General features: G+C 47.3%; 1 protein-coding gene across 1 annotated transcript in view; it reads right to left on the reverse strand.

Annotated features, from left to right (window-relative positions):
• The window catches only part of ABCC1 (ATP binding cassette subfamily C member 1), a 202171-nt gene that overhangs the window by 83302 nt on the left and 102220 nt on the right, over positions 1-16649 (reverse strand). The window contains exons 11-12 of the mRNA XM_017533114.2: positions 14010-14102; positions 10252-10455 (exon numbers count right to left, since the gene is read on the reverse strand). Coding sequence (XP_017388603.1) covers positions 10252-10455; positions 14010-14102 — 297 coding nt within the window. The remainder of the gene's footprint in view (positions 1-10251; positions 10456-14009; positions 14103-16649) is intronic.

Raw genomic sequence — 16649 nt, forward strand, 5'->3', positions numbered from 1 at the left:
ATCAGTTTAACCTGGGAGATGTAGGTTGCAATGAGCCAACATCGTGCCACTGTACTCCAGCCTGGGTGACAAAGCAAGACTCCATCTCAAAATAATAATAATAATAAATAATTTTAAAAAGTCAAGTGTAGTGGCGTGCCACCTATAGTCCTAGCTACTAGGGAGGCTGAGGCAGGAGGATCACTTGAGCTCAGGAGGTTGAGACTGCAGTGAGCTGTGACTGTGCCACTGTACCAGCCTGGGCAACAGAATGACACCCCCATCTCTAAACAAGTCATTTTTTAAAAAGTACCTCTCCAAGTCAACCTATTTTTTAGCGTAGAAGTCAAAGTCCCGACTCAGATCCCAGGGCCCAGTTGATTTGTAAAGTCCCTTCCCTGGACCTCATCTGGCCTCATTTCACACTCTCCCCTCACTCCCACTGTTTCAGCCTCCATGGCTGTCCCATCTAGGAACGGGCACAGGACTGCCCCGGGCGTTTGCACACACTCTTGCCACTCCCTGGTTGGCCTCTTCACCGCCATCAAGTCCATACTCAAGTGTCACCTTCTCAGCGAGCTTGGACCACCCTACTTAAAACTGCAAGCCGTCCCTGTTAGAAAGACCTGACTCTTTTTCTCTAGCACTTAGGACGGCTTTCTCTGGCACTAGATGTATTAAATGTGCCTATTGTTTCCCGTCTGTCTCTCCCAGTGAAAATAAATGTCCCATGACTGCAGATTACTACCTGCAGTCTTCACTGCTATACTGTCAGAGCCTGGGACAGAGTCCTGATCATCGTACTTGGTGAATGTCTGCCGGGTAGATGATAGATGGGTGGGAGTGGGTAAGATAGGGGGAAGGGGTGGATGAATTTTCCTGAGGACAGAGAGCACATCAGAGGTGTTTCTTCAGCAGTGAAGCAAGCCAGGTCTCAGCCATCTCACCACCAAAACGTACCAGTCCCCTTGGTGACCCAAGGACCAATCGATGCCAGCTTCTGGCAGCACAGGGCGCACACAGAAAGGGGACAGAACATCACACAGCCCTTTTCGGGTGCACAGCCCTGGCTTCTCCAGAAGAAGGAGGTCATTTAGCCATCTGACCCTCGGTTATTAACTGAGCACCTACTATGTGCTGGGGACTGAGGCAGGCTTTGCAACCTCGAGACGCAAAGTCTAGTGGAAGCACAGGCTTTAACCAGGTTCCCTACAGGCAGTGTTTGAAAATCGCAGAGGCTGGTAGGACGGGCACTATGATTGGGGCTCCAGGCAGGTGGAGACTGGTGTTTGCAGCAGCTTTGTAATAGGCGAGGGTTGAGGGTGCAAAAGTCCTTCATACACAATGAAGAGCAACTGTGCCCTTTTCTGAGAAATGGGGAAAATCAATGAATAGAACACCTACACTCCAGCCCCCCACCAAAAAGCCTGACGCCCTGTGTCCAGATGGCTGCTCTTACTGCCTGCCTGCCATCTACTGCTCTGTTTATGGTAATATGCGATTTTCTCTGGGGGAACTTCTCCCAGTCTCAACCTAGGAGCTTCAGCCACAGATGAACTTCCTCCCTCACCCCCCACCTTGGCCCCAAGCTCTAAAAGACATGAGCCAGCCCTGGCCGACCCAAGCGTCCCAACTCCCCAGCCTCAGTGATTGGTTCAGGAATAAGCATGTGATCACCACAACCAATGAGACTCAATTCCATGGCTCTGCATGAACTACTGGGGGAAAAGGCTCTGCTCACAGGGTTTGCAGAGGTGACAGAATGAGGAGGAAACTGCCAGCTGACAAAGAAGCCACCAAGAAAACATAGCTGAGAGACAGAGATGTTATTCCCAACAGTATCTTGAGAACTCCTAGATCGGGCCATGCCTGCAGCCCCATTCACACGTAAAACTCTTTTTCTACAGTTTTCAGTTTTGTGACTCAAAAATCCCCCTCTTTTCTTACTCTAGTTGATGTAAACTAGATTTCTGTCATTTGCAAGACAGTTTCTAACTAATGTGATTTATTTCAACCTTTCATTCATCCCTGTGTTCATTCATTTATCTACATACATTTACAGAGCATGTACCATTTGCCAAGTTCCCTGTGCTTTGGGGGTACAAGCATAAGATGACAAGGTCTGACTGGGCACAGTGGCTCACACCCGTAACCCCAGCACTTTGGGAGGCCAAGGCAGGCGAATCATGAGGTCAGGAGCTCAAGACTGCCCCGGCCAACACGGTGAAACGCTGTCTCTATTAAAAACACAAAAATTAGCTAGGTGGGGTGGTGCACACCTGTAGTCCCAGCTCCTTGGGAGGCTGAGGCAGGAGAATGGTTTGAACCTGGGAGGTGGAGGTTGCAATGAGCTGAGGCTGTGCCACTGCACTCCAGCCTGGGCCACAGAACAAGACTCTGCCTCAAAAATAAATACATATGTAAATGAAACGACAAAGTCATGGCCATGTCTCCACAGGCCCTAGGGTATGATCAACAGAGAACGACGGGGCAGATCATTACCACAGAGAATGATGAAGTACTCTAACAAAAGGAGATACAGGGTAAACAGAAGGCAAGAAGCTCACAAATCATCCAAGACAGAAAATGTTAAATATTGACGGCTGCCTGGTGATGCTATTTTAGGAAAGTGCATTAGGTGGACGTGATAAACAGCAGGCTTGGCATTCCAGAAAAACAGCCCCATGTGTCCCTCTGGATGGAATCCCTGGCCTTCCCCGGCCTCTGTGTTCCATCATACCCACCGCTGGGTAAACACCTCATCGTCTTCGAAGCACAGGAATGCCCCAGTGGAAAAAACACTCCAACACCTTCTAGGGGAACTGAGGGCCACATATTTTATCCTAATGTAGTCAGAGGCTTCGATGCCTGGCCAAGACCAAGGTCTCCAACTGACACCCAGGCCCATCTGTTTCTTGCCAAACAGCTCAACAAACTCTGTCTCTGGAAATTCATCACCACAACCGGTTCCCACTCTCTGGGAAACTGAATGGCAAGGAAGGTCAAGAAAAGGTTAAGTAAAGCTGGTAGTGGGATTCAATATCTCACACCTGTAGTCCCAGTTACTCGAGAGGCTGAGGCAGGAGAATCACTTTAGCTCAGGAGTTGGAGGGTGCAGTAAGCTGTGATCAACCCACCGCACTCCAGCCTAGGCAGAGAAACAAGACCCCGTCTCTTTAAAAAAAGATAGAAAAAAGAAAAGAAAAGCCAGTCCTGCTCTTAAGCATCTTCTGCTGTGGCTTCCTAATGCAGGCCAGGGCAGGAAGTGATAAGCAGTTTGGTGACAAGCTGGAAATTGTAGGTTTTGACAAGGAATCCAATGTGCAGAGCAAAAAGCTGTGAGAAAACTACCCATATCCCCACCTTACCGGGCACCAAAGACCAAAGCACATCACCAGCTCCCTCTGCCTTTGGATCTTTCCCTCTAAGAGAAGGCCTTCCAAAACACCATCAAGGCTGGGTGCAGTGGCTCATACCTGCAACCACAGCACTTGGGGAGGCAGAGGCGGGTAAACTGCTGGAGCTCAGGAGTTTGAGAACATCCTGGGCAACAAACTGAGAGCCTGTCTCTGCAAAAATCACAAAACTTAGCTGGGCATGGTGGTGTGTGCCTGTAGCCCCAGCTGCGTGGGAGGCTGAGGTGGGAGGATCACTTGGGGCTGGGAGGCAGAGGTTGCAGTGAGCTCACATCACTTCACCGCACTCAAGCTCGGGCGGCAGAATGAGACCTTGTCTCAAAAAAAAAAAAAAAAAGGCCATGGACTTCTATATGATTAACTGTCACTTGTGACAAAGTAAACAGAATCACGTAAGTATAACTACACGTATGACACGTATCCACCGTTACAGTGAAAACAGAGAGTCTCTGGAAGAACACACATGAAACACGGAGAGAGGAAAGCAAGGTGACTGGTGAGTTAGGAGGAAGGGCTTGGGCCTTTCCCTATGGAAGGTGGCTCTCAAATGGGAGAATTTTGTCACTTCGCAATGCCCGGAACCATTTTCCACTGTCGCCACTGGGAAGATCCAGGAGAGGCAATACTAAGCATCTGGCAGATGGAGGCCACAGAAGCCAAGAAACATCCTACAATGCGCAGGACAGGCCCTACAACACAGGGACAAAGGATGACCTGCTGGTGAATGTCAGCAGGCTGAGGTTGCTGCGTGCCCCAAAGCCCCGCTGTATGAATAGCATCTGGTGCAGTTTTAATTAAGTTTTACCACGCAAATCCATCACTTACTATTTTTTAAAGACCACCCTGGCGTGGTGGCTCATGCCTGTAATCCCAATACTTTTGGAGGCCAAGGTGGGTGGATCTCTTGAGGCCAGGAATTCAAGACCAGCCTGGCCAACATGGCAAAATCCCATCTCTACTAAAAACACAAAAAAATTAGGTCGGCATGGTGGCATACACATGTAATACCAGCCACTCAAAGGCTGAGGCAGGAGAATCGCTTGAACCCAGGAGGCGGAGGTTGCAGTGAGCTAACATTGCACCACTGCACACTAGCCTGGGCGACAGAACAGGACTCTGTCTTGAAAAAATAAGACCTATCACACATAGAAAAGCAAGTATTTCATAGTTATACTTAGCAGAGACTATTGAATAAGGAGAAACAATAAACATTCTATATACCTCCCATCCAGTCTGATATTACTTTTACTTTTAAAAAACAAGTAGAGGCCAGGCGCGGTGGCACACACGCCTGTAATCCCAGCACTTTGGGAGGCTGAGGCAGGTAGATCACCTGAGGTCAGGAGTTCGTGACCAGCCTGAGCAACACAGTGAAACTCCGTGTCTACTAAAAATACAAAAGGTTATTATTGGTGCGTGGCGGCTTGCCCTTGTAGTCCCAGCTACTCAGGAGGCTGAGGCAGGAGAACTGCTAGAACCTTGGAGGCAGAGGTTGCAATGAGCCAAGATCGCGCTGNGTGGGACCTCCGCCTCCCGGGTTCACACGATTGCCGTGTCTCAGCCTCCCAAGAAGCTGGGATGACCGCCATGCTCCACTGTGCCTGGCTAATTTGTTTTTTTGTGGGGGACAAGGCCTCACTCTTTTACCTAGCCGGGAGTACAGTGGCATGATCTTGGCTCACTGCAACTTCCACCTCCCGGGTTCAAGCGATCCTCCTGCCTCAGCCTCCTGACTAGATGTGACCACAGGTGCACACCACCATGCCTGGCTAATTTTTGTATTTTAGTAGAGACGGGTTTTACCTCGTTGGCCAGGATAGTCTCAATCTCTTGACCTTGTGATCCACCCACCTTGGCCTCCCAAAGTGCTGGGATTACAGGCATGAGGCACCACACCCCACTGAGACTCTGTCTTAAAAAAAAAAAAAAGAAAGAAAGAAAGAAAGGCCAGGCGCGGTGGCTCACGCCTGTAATCCCAGCACTTTGGGAGGCCGAGGCGGGCAGATCACCTGAAGTCAGGAATTCGAGAGCAGCCAGACCAACATGGAAAAACCCCCGTCTCTACTAAAAATACAAAAAAAAAAAAAATTTGAAAAAACATCAAGAGAGTTCATCAAAGCACCCCGGTCAAGTCAAGGGACCAGAGCGTAAGAAGAAAGCGATGTACACGGCTGAATGCAGGGGCACTGGAGCTGGAAGGGAACACGGAGTCGCCGAAGAGCAACGAGATGCCATTTCTTGCTCAACTCCATCCACTGGCAGCAGTCACGTGGAGGGCTGCTTGAACATAACTCAGTGGGAAACACCATGAGTGGCTACGGAGGTATGCTGTGGGCATGAGAAGGGAGGGCAGGGCCCAGTATTTGACATGCTTGGGATCTAACCCCTTCATCTTCCACATGACAAAATCTGGAGCCAGGGAGGTGAGCTAACCAGCTCTGGGGTCCCACTGTGAGCTGGCAGTAGAATGTGGCGGGTGACCTAACTCTCAGAACATTCCTCTAAGCCAGGGGCTGGCCAACAATGGCTTGAGGACCATATATGACCCATGAGCTCAGAATGGATTTATTTTTTTTGAGACAGCGTCTTGCTCTGTTGCCCAGGCTGCAGTGCAGTGGTATGACCTTGGCTCAGTGGGACCTCCGCCTCCCGGGTTCACACGATTGCCGTGTCTCAGCCTCCCAAGAAGCTGGGATGACCGCCATGCTCCACTGTGCCTGGCTAATTTGTTTTTTTGTGGGGGACAAGGCCTCACTCTTTTACCTAGCCGGGAGTACAGTGGCATGATCTTGGCTCACTGCAACTTCCACCTCCCGGGTTCAAGCGATCCTCCTGCCTCAGCCTCCTGACTAGATGTGACCACAGGTGCACACCACCATGCCTGGCTAATTTTTATATTAATAGTAGAGACAGGGTTTCACCATGTTGGTCAGGCTGGTCTCAAACTCCTATCCTCAAGCAACCCGCCCGTCACGGCCTCCCAAAGTGCTGAGATGACAGCCATGAGCCACTACGCTCAACCGGATTTCATATTTTTTAATGGTTGAAAACAAAGAGTATTACATGACACATGCAAATTCTATAATATTCAAATTTTAAAAATGTTTAATCTCTAAATACATTCTTACGGGAGCGCCGTCACACCCATCAATTTCCGTATTATCTACGGCTGCCTTTCCACTATGCTGGAAGAAACTGGTATTTGTGACAGAGACTGTGTGGCCCGGAATGCCAAAAGTGTTTACACAAAGTTTCTTCACTCCTACATTCCGCCGTGTCTCTTGAACTTTAAGATCCATACACACCACCTAGAGAACTAGTTACAATTCAGATTCAGTTTCAGTGGACCTGGGCTGAGGCCTGAAATTCTGCCCTGTTATTAAGCACCAGGGGATACCACGGCTGCTGCCCCAGGGACCACACTTTAATTAGTGAGGATCGACTCCAGTGTGTCTTTACTTGTCGACCTGAACCAGCAACAGCAGCACCTGGGGATGTGTTAGCAATGCAAATACTGAGTCTCCACCCAGACCTGCTAAAATTGAAAATCTGTAACAAACTATCCGCCAACACAGTGGCTCAAGCCTGTAATCCCAGCACTTTGGGAGGCTGAGGGGGGCTGATCGACTGAGGTCAGGAGTTCGAGACCAGCCTGGCCAATATGGGGAAACATCATCTCTACTAAAATTATTTTTTAAGTTAGCACAGCATCGTGTCACCCACCTGTAATCCCAGCTACTCAAGGCTGAGGTGGAAGAATTGCTTGAACCCAGGAGGCAGACATTGCAGTTAGCCAAGATCAGGCCATGGCACTCCAGCCTGGGAGACAGAGTGAGACTCCATCTCAATTAATCAATCCATCAATAATATATAATAACAAGCTATCCAGGTGATTCTGATGCAGGCCAGAATTTCAATACCATCGCTCCTCCAGGTCCAGACTCTGAGAGATTTAAGGTAGACTAGGAAAATTCAGTGTCAGCATGAACATGCTTTTGCAAATGCCGAAAAGGCTACAGCTTCCTTTAACATTCCACCTGCAACTCAGCTAACATGAAGCAGGTGGTAGTTTAACAGGTAAGTTTCATATTTATAAAAATCTTTAACGCTGCTTCACAGAAACTTGCCAGAAAAATTTGGCAACCTGATCGAGAAGGAATAGTTGTAATGAGCACACATTACAAAAAGAATGACACAGTTAATAACAAAAAGACAGAAAAGCCAAACACAAGGCACGATCTGAAGTCATCCTTCACCATTAACTGTTTCGGTGCTTAAAAAGGAATTTCCATAGTCCATCTCTGTATGGTCTTCTGATGTGGGGCCAGCTTCGCAAAACGGTAAGTTGCACTATTGCCCTTTTTTTTTTTGAGACGGAGTTTCACTCTTCTGTTTTCTGATTTTTTTTTTTTCGTGATCTCAGCTCACTGCAACCTCTGCCTCCCAAGTTCAAGCAAGTATCCTGCCTCAGCCTCCCAAGTAGCTGGGATTACAAACACGAGCCACCACGCCCGCTTAATTTTGTATTTTTAGAAGAGATGGGTGTTTCATCATGTTCGTCAGGCTGGTCTTGAACTCCTGACCTCAGGTGATCTGCCCACCTCAGACTTTCAAAGTGCTGGGATTCCAGGTGCGAGCCACAACACCCAGCCTGCACTGCTGTTTTTAAACTTTTCCAAGCCAGTTAGGCAGGGATAGACCTGTGACTGTACCCCAGGAGAGGCACCACAACATTTAGTGTAGCTTGGATCCTAACAGCAAAAAAACAGGAAACCACCTGTTTTTGCAAGGAATGGGAGAAAGTCTAATTCCAGCAGGACACATCCACACGCCAGGCGAGCATCCATCAAGAACACAAATGAAGCCAGCCAGGTGTGGTAGCGGTGCACCTGCAGTCCCAGCTACTTAAGAAGCTAAAGCAGAAGGATTGCTTAGCCCATGAGTTCAAGGCTGTAGCAAGCTATGATTCCAACACTGTACTCCAGCTGGGGGGACCCAGTGTGACCCCTTTTCAAAACAAAAACCCAAAATGAAGCAGATCAGAATGAATAAGCCAAGATGATATATTATCAGCTACACAAAAAAGAACACGATGCACAGTATGATCCCATTTAAATCTGTCTAAATATTTCCAAGTACCTATATGCTTGTACATTTTTCTCTAAAAGCATACACAAAACTGTCACTTTGGAGGAGAGGAACTGATGGAACAGAGGACAATATACTTTTCATTTCATATCCTTTTGTATGATTTTTTGTTTTCTGACACGAAGTCTTGCTTTGTCATCCAGGCTGGGGTGCAGTGGCGTGATCTCAGCTCACTGCAACCTCCGCCCGCCAGGTTCAAGCGATTCTCCTGCCTCAGCCTCCTGAGTGGCTGGGACTAGAGAAATGAACCACCACACCCAACTAATTTTTCTATTTTTAGCAGAGACAGGGTTTCACCATGTTGGCCAGGCTGGTCTTGAACTCCTGACCTCGTGATCCGACCACCTTGGCCTCCCAAAATGTTGAGATTATAGGCAGGAGCCACTGGCGCCTAGGTAATATATATATATATATATATATATATATATATATATATATATATATATATTTTTTTTTTTTTTTTTTACAACAGATGACAAATATTTGTTCAGCACTTGCTATGCACTGTTTTATGTACTGAGGATACAGCAGTCAACAGAAAAGACACAAACGCCTACCTGGTGCTGACATCCTAGTGGGGAAAGACAGACAATAAAATACATACGTTTTAAACTCTTTTTTTTTTTTTGAAACAGGGTCTTGCTATATTGCCCAGGCTGAAGTGCAGTGGCTCAATTTCGGCTCACTGCAACCTCTGCCTCCCAGGTTCAAGGGATTTCTCATGTCTCAGCCTCCTGAGTAACTGGAATTATAAGCAGGCACCACCATGCCTAGCCTTTTTTTTTTTTTTTTTTTTTTTTTTTTTGTAGAGACAGGGTTTGGCCAAGTTGGCCAGACTGGTCTTGAGCTCCTGGCCGTAAGTGACCCACCTACCTTGGACTCTCAAAGTGCTGGGATTACAGGTGTGAGCCACTGCACCCAGCCCAAAATATGTAAATTTTAGAGCGTGTTTAGACCCTGCCATGTCTGTGGTCTAAACACACTTGACAAGTGGTCCACAGGACACTGACAATCCACACTTTGTGACCAGTTGGTGACAAAATAGGGAGGCAGCACCATAATGGAGACCAACTATGGCACCAAGTGTGCTGTTCAGCTCAGCTCACGCTTTTTTTCTTACAAGGCTTTCTTAATGCAAGAAGCAGAGGGCACTGGTTTACATCCTGGCACCAACTCCTTATATCACAGGGAAACAGCTAAGGAAGAGTTCCTAAACAGATTGGCTAGAAGCTAAGAGTGAATGAAATAAAGGAGAACGGAGATGACAAATGTTGAAAGCAAGTGTTCAGGGAGGGTCATGCTGACATAGTGACCCTTTTTTTTTTTTTTTTTGTGGAGACAAGGTTTTGCTCTGTCACCCAGGCTGGAGCGCAGTGGTACAATCTCGGCTCACTGCAACCTCCACCTCCCAAGGTGAAGCAATTCTCCTGCCTCAGCCTCCTGTGTGGCTGGGACTACAGGCAAGTGCCACCATGCCCGGCTACTTTTTCTTTCTATTTTTAGTAGAGACAGGGTTTCACCATGTTGGCCAGGCTAGTCTTGAAAATGCTGACCTCAGGTGATCCACCTGCTTTGGCCTCCAAAAGTGCTGGGATTACAGGCAGAAGCCACTGCACCTGGGCGACAGAGTGACCTTTTAAAAGTCTTCAGGTATGCAGACAATAAAACATCAAATGATGAGGACCAGGGAACAGGGGGCTCCACTCACCAGGAAAGGCGTGCAGACCCAAGTGAAGGTACCCACGGCTGCCAGGTAGGCAGACTTCTTTAGTACCTTCAGCTCCTCCTGCCTGATATCCAACACCTTGTCCTTGAATGCCAGCTCCCAAGCATAAAGCTTCAGCACTTTGATCCCATTGAGAATTTCATTCATCAGCTTGATCCGGTTGTCTTTGCTCTTCATGTGGGCCACCTTGGAAGAGAAGGGCAGTCAGCACCACATCTGGGGCAACCCTGGGATCAGACCATCACTCAGCATTACCAGCTATGTTTTGCTTAAACTTTATTGTGTACTCTGACATGTGAATGCTTTTTATATTGATTTTTTTTCTTTTAAATAGAGATGAGGTTTCACTATGCTGCCCAGGCTGGTCTCGAACTCCTATGCTGGGATTACAGGTGTGAGCCACTGCACTCAGCCTCAACATCACTGTCTATTAAAAGCAGGCCTCCTGAGGGTGGGAGAGCTGATCCCGTAATCCCTGTGAGCTGTACTCTTGGTCCTGAGACCATACCAAAGGACTCTGCTATCAAAGAAAACACCCGCTTCAAGTCTCGTTAGGTTAGATATTGGAGAAACATACTCAATTAAGAATCCAGGAATAGAGGCAAGAGAAACCTTTCAGGTCTCCAGAAAAGAAGGGATTCGGTCCCTATTCTGCTGACCCAAACACAGGAAAGATGGTGGGGGTGTTTTTTCTTCTGTTTTCTTTTTTTTTTTTAGATGGAGCCTTGCTCTTTCACCCAGACTGGAGTGCAGTGGTATAATTTCAGCTCACTGCAAACTCCACCTCTCAGGTTAAAGGGATTCTCCTACCTCAGCCTCCCAAATAGCTAGGACTATAGATGCCCACCAGCACACATGACTAATTTTTGTACTTTTAGTAGAGACAGGGTTTCACCATGTTAGCCAGGCTAACATGAACTCCTGACTTCAGGTGATCCACCGACATCGGCCTCCCAGAGTGCTGGGATTATGGGCGTGAGCCACTGTGCCCAGCCTGTTTTCTTATTTCTTGTCAGCCTAGTTTTCTTTTTATTTATTTTATTTTTCTTTTTGGAGATAGTGTCTCACTCTGGCATCCAGGCAGGAGTACAGTGACATGATCGTAGCTCCCTGCAGCCTTGAGCTCCTGGGCTCAAGCAATCCTCCCACCTCAGCCTCCCGAGTAGCTGGGACCACAGGCATATGGCACCACATCCAGCTCATTTTTGTATTTTTTGTAGAGACAGTGTCTCCTTACATTGCCTAGGATGGTTTTGAACACCTGGCCACAAGCCATCCTTCTGCCTCAGCCTCCCAAAGAGCCAGGATTACGGACATGATCCACTGTGCCTGGCCCACGGTTGTTAAAATAGTGAAATGTTCATGTACTGGCTAGTACTGGCTCCAAACAGTGGGTACTTGTGCAGTGCCATTGTTAAATATTTTTAATACCAATAGCAGCATCTTTCTAAGCATTCAACATGTATTTAGCCACTTAATAGTCACAAGAAACTCTATCGTTTAGTGCTACAGTCATCCCCAGACCACACAGATGGGAAGAAATTAAGTTACATGATCTGGAGGCCAGCGAGTGAAGTGGGTTCAGAGTCGGACCACTCAGGGAATCCCACACATCAAGAGATTGATTAAATGGTGACTCTGCCATCAAAGCCCCTGCCTCACCCATCCCACCCATCCATACCCCATAAGGCCTCTCCTTCCAACAGGTCTGTGTTCTGAAACTCATCTCCCTATGGTACCATTGGTGCAGCCAAGTGCTCTCATTTGAAATTCCACAGCACACCATCGCTACCCATCAACAGCAGACCAGAGAAACAAACCACACCATCTCCGTTAAGGATCCAAAGGCACCAGATCAGGAGAATGAGTTCAAGCTATACAGCTTAGCACAAGAGAGGTCCCCAAAGCAGGGCACTACAAGACAAAATCATGCTGCCACACCAGCCCGTTTAGATAAAAACAGACATGGTAATAATATCACAAAAAGATTTGTAATGGCCAGGCATAGTGTCTCACACCTATAATCCCAGCACTTTGGGAGGTCAGGAGTTCGAGACCAGCCTGGCCAAAATGGTGAAACCCGTCTCTACTAAAAATACAAAAGTTAGCCAGGCATGGTGGCAGGTGCCTGTAATCCCAGCTGCTCGGGAGGGTAAGGCAGGAGAAACATTTGAACCCAGGAGGCAGAAGTTGCAGTGAGCCGAGAGTACACCACTGCACTCTAGCCTGAGCAACAGACTGAGACACTGTCTCAAAAAAACAAAACAAAACGAAAAAAACCCACATATATTAAAAAAACAGACATAACTATATCATTAATCAGGTCTGTATATACAAACATAGAAAGTTCTAGGAGGATTTGCTTCTATACATTCGCAGTAGCTAAGACAGTAGGGAAGGAGATAGCCCCTTTTAATTTATATACTTTTGTATGATTGAAACTTTTTTTTTTTTGAGACAGGGTCTCACTCTGTTGTCCAAGCTGGAGTACAGTGGCACAAGCATGGCTCACTGCAGCCTTGACCTCCTGGGCTCAGGTGGTCCTCATGCTTCAGCCTCCTGAGTAGCTGGGACGACAGGCACACGTCACCACGCACAGCTAACTTTTCCATTTTGGTTGAGATGGGTTTCACCATGTTCCCCAGGCTGGTCTTAAATTCCTGAGTTCAGGCGATCCACCAACCTTGGCCTCCCAAAATGCTCAAAGTACAGGGCTGAGCCTGGCCTGACTCAAACTTTTTTATAATAAGAAACCACGCTATATTAATTGGGTATTTAAACTGTTTAAAATACAAAGTATCGCCAAAAACAAAAAGTTGAAAGCCAGGCATGGTGGCCCGCACCTATAATCCCAACGCATTGGGAAGCTGAGACAACAGGATCACTTGAGCCCAGGAGTTTGAAACCAGCCTGGGCAACATAGCAAGACCCCATCTCAGAAATTAATTGATTAATTAATATAATTAAAGAGATTAACACCATGTCTCGCATAAGGTAAGAGCTAATAAGGAGAAAAAAGTAGAGGGAAATTTGTACTCAACTCTTGAAAGCTCAGTCACACATACACATAAGACGACCAGGGATGGCTGGGCGCAGTGGCTCACACCTGTAATCCCAGCACTTTGGGAGACTAAGGTGGGCAGATCACAAGGTCAAGAGATAAAGACCATCCTGGCCAACTCGGTGAAACCCGGTCTCTACTAAAAATACAAATATTAGCTGGGTGTGGTGGCACAGGCCTGTAGTCCCAGTTACTCAGGAGGCTGAAGCAGGAGAATCGCTTCAACCCGGAAGGCGGAGGCTGCAGTGAGCTGAGATTGCGCCATTGCACTCCAGCCTGGCGACAGAGCAAGACTCCATCTCAAAAAAATATAAAATAAAATAAAATAAGACCATAGGAAACAAGAATTGTCTCTCAGAAGTTCACAGACCTTGTGATATCAGTCACCAGCCTACAAAGTCTAACCACATGTCAGGAGCTCTCAACCACGGCTGCCTAATATAATCACCTGGGAAGTTTTAACACATCCTGATGTCCAGACCCCACCCACAGTAAGTAAATCCAAATCCCAGATATGGGGCCTGGGCATTAGCATTTTGTTCAGGCTCCCCAGGTTACTCCAACTGGCAGGCAAGGCGGAGAACCCCAGGGCCTGAGCAGAAGGAACTCGACTAAAACCTGCATGGAGAGGCCCCAGCCTAAGGCCCTGCTTGGAGGCCTTCGGAGACACATGCCCTACCTGATAGGTCTTGGTCTTCATCGCCATCACAGCATTGAAGGGCACCATGAGGACCATCACTGCCACTCCAGCCAGGACAGATGGGCCCAGGTTCTAAGGAAGGAAAGGAGACTCTTACTCACTCACCAGACAGGAGAAAACCAGGACCTTAACAGCTTCCCCACCTGCTCCACCCCCCATGGATGCTGCTGACCAAGTTAAGGGCAAAAGGTGTTACTTTTACCCCACGACAGGGTGTTAGAGGCTTGCAGTTTTATTCCTGAGCATCTCTCGGGGTCCTCCCAATCCCTTGGAGAATAAGCAGGTCCTTGCTCCCTTCTTCAAAGCCTTTGGGCCACGTGAGTTTTGCAAATTACAACTTTAGAGTTCTAATTTTGGAGATGTTGCCCAGACTGCAGTACAGTGGCTATTTGCAGCGATTCTCCTACTTCAGTCTCCAAAGTAGCTGCAACTACAGGTAACCATTAGGTCTTGTTACGTTGTTCAGGCTGGTCTCCAACTCCTGGGCTCAAGTGATCCTCCCAACTCAGCCTCCCAAGTAACTGTGACTACAGCCACACTACCATCCCTGGGTAATTTTTAGAGTTTTGGTTTGTTTCTTTGTTTGGTAGAGACAAGGTCTCACCATGTTACTCAAGCTGGTCTCAAATTGCTGGGCTCAAGCGATCCTCCCAACTCAGCCTCCCGAGTAACTGTGACTACAGTCACACCACCATACTCAGCTATTTTTCTGTTCTTTTTTAGAGACAAGGTCTCACTATGTTGCCCAAAGTGGTCTTGAACTCATGGTCTCAAGCGATCCTCCTGCCTCTGCCTCCCAAGTAGCTGGGATTACAGGCGCAAGCCACCACACCCAGCTTACATTTTTAGAATGGTAATAAGGCAGTATGAAGAAAACTGTGAGCACAACCACCTGACTGCTTTTTCTGCCTGAAGGCTGCTTAGAAGCTCAGGCCTCAGCTAGCGCCTGCATACTTGGATTTCAGGAGGGTTTCCACCATTAACAGAAGTGGTAAGACTGGCTAGATGTGCCTCGACTGTTTGTACAAACACATGGTTTATGCTGAACACTGCCTTCCCTAAGGGAGTCTGGACTTTTGGTATGTGCCAAGTAAACGGTGCCATACCCCTAACAAAAGCCCAAGCACTGAGCTCCTACCAAGCGTCCCTGGGTGGCAACATTTCACACATATAATCATAATGGTTGCCAGAGAATTAAGTGCACCTTGGGTGACTCTGCTGGGGATTCCTGGAAGCCTGTACCTGGTTTCCCTTAAACACTGCCCCATGTGTGCCTTCAATTTTTGCTAATTTTGCTATATTAACTTAGAGCCTTGAGGCTGGGTACAGTGGCTCACACCTGCAATCCCATCACTTTGGGAGGCCAAAGAGGGAAGATAGCTTGAGGCCAGAAGTTCGAGACCAGCCTGAACAACACAGTGAGACCCCATTTCTACAAAAAAAATTAATAACTTAGCCAGGCATGGTGACGTACACCTGTAGTCCGCAGCTAGTTGAGAGGACAAAGTGGGAAGGATTACTTGAGCCCAGAAATTTGAGGCTGCAGTGAGTTACGGTCGCACCACTGCACTCCAGCCTGGGCAGTAAAGCAAGACTCTGTCCCTTAAAAAACAGAAACGAAAAAACAAGAAAGCCGCCACCACCAAGAACTGTCTGGCCCCAAGTGTCAACAGTGCTGAGCTCAAGCGACTGCCATCTAAAACAAGATGTGATATTAAGACAATTTGCTTAATGGTTCATAAACCAATCCTGAAGGCAATTCTGAAAGAAATGTTTCAAAAAACTTTTTACCATGGTAGTACTTTTGGGAAAGTGGACTCCCCAAGACATCTGCTTGAAAAGACATTTATTTCAATATATATATATATATATTTTTTCTTCTCGAGACAGAGTCTCACCTTGTCACCCAGGCAGGAGTGCAGTGGTGTGATCGCAGCTCACTGCAGCCTCTGAACTCCTAGGCTCAAGCAATCCTTCCGCCTCAGCCTCCACAGTAGCTGGGACCACAGGTAGGGACCATCATGCCCAGCTTTGTTTGTTTGTTTTGCAGAGACAGTGTCTCACTATGTTGCTCAGGCTGGTCTCAAACTCTGGCTTCAAGCAATCCTTCCACCTCGGCCTCCTAAAGTGCCAGGATTACAGGTGCATGCCACCTGTATCTGTGCCTAGCCTCTCAGATAATTAAATTCTGGTGGTTTTTTTCTAAGTTTTATTACTAGAAACACTTTACTCACCTTCTGCTCTACAAATGTATTTTTTAAAAAAGCAAACTATGGCCAAATAAACAGATAATTTTTTCTTCTTCCTTTTTCTTTTCTTTTTTGAGATGGAGTCTCGCTCTGTTGCCCGAACTGAAGTTCAGTGGTACAATCTCGGCTCACTGCAACCTCTGCCTTCCGGATTCAAGCAATTCATCTACCTCGGCCCCAAGTAGCTGGGATTATAGGCATACACCACTACGTCCAGCTAATGTTTGTATTTTTAGTAGAGATGGGGTTTTGCCATGTTGGCTAGGCTGGTCTCCTGGCCTTAGATGATCCACTCACCTCAGCCTCCCAAAGTGTTCAAATTATAGGCATGAGCCATCGTGTCCAGCCCTTCTTTTTTTTTTTTTTTTTT

The sequence above is a fragment of the Cebus imitator genome, unplaced genomic scaffold, assembly GCF_001604975.1.
Source record: "Cebus imitator isolate Cc_AM_T3 unplaced genomic scaffold, Cebus_imitator-1.0 Scaffold4, whole genome shotgun sequence".
NCBI lineage: Eukaryota > Metazoa > Chordata > Mammalia > Primates > Cebidae > Cebus > Cebus imitator.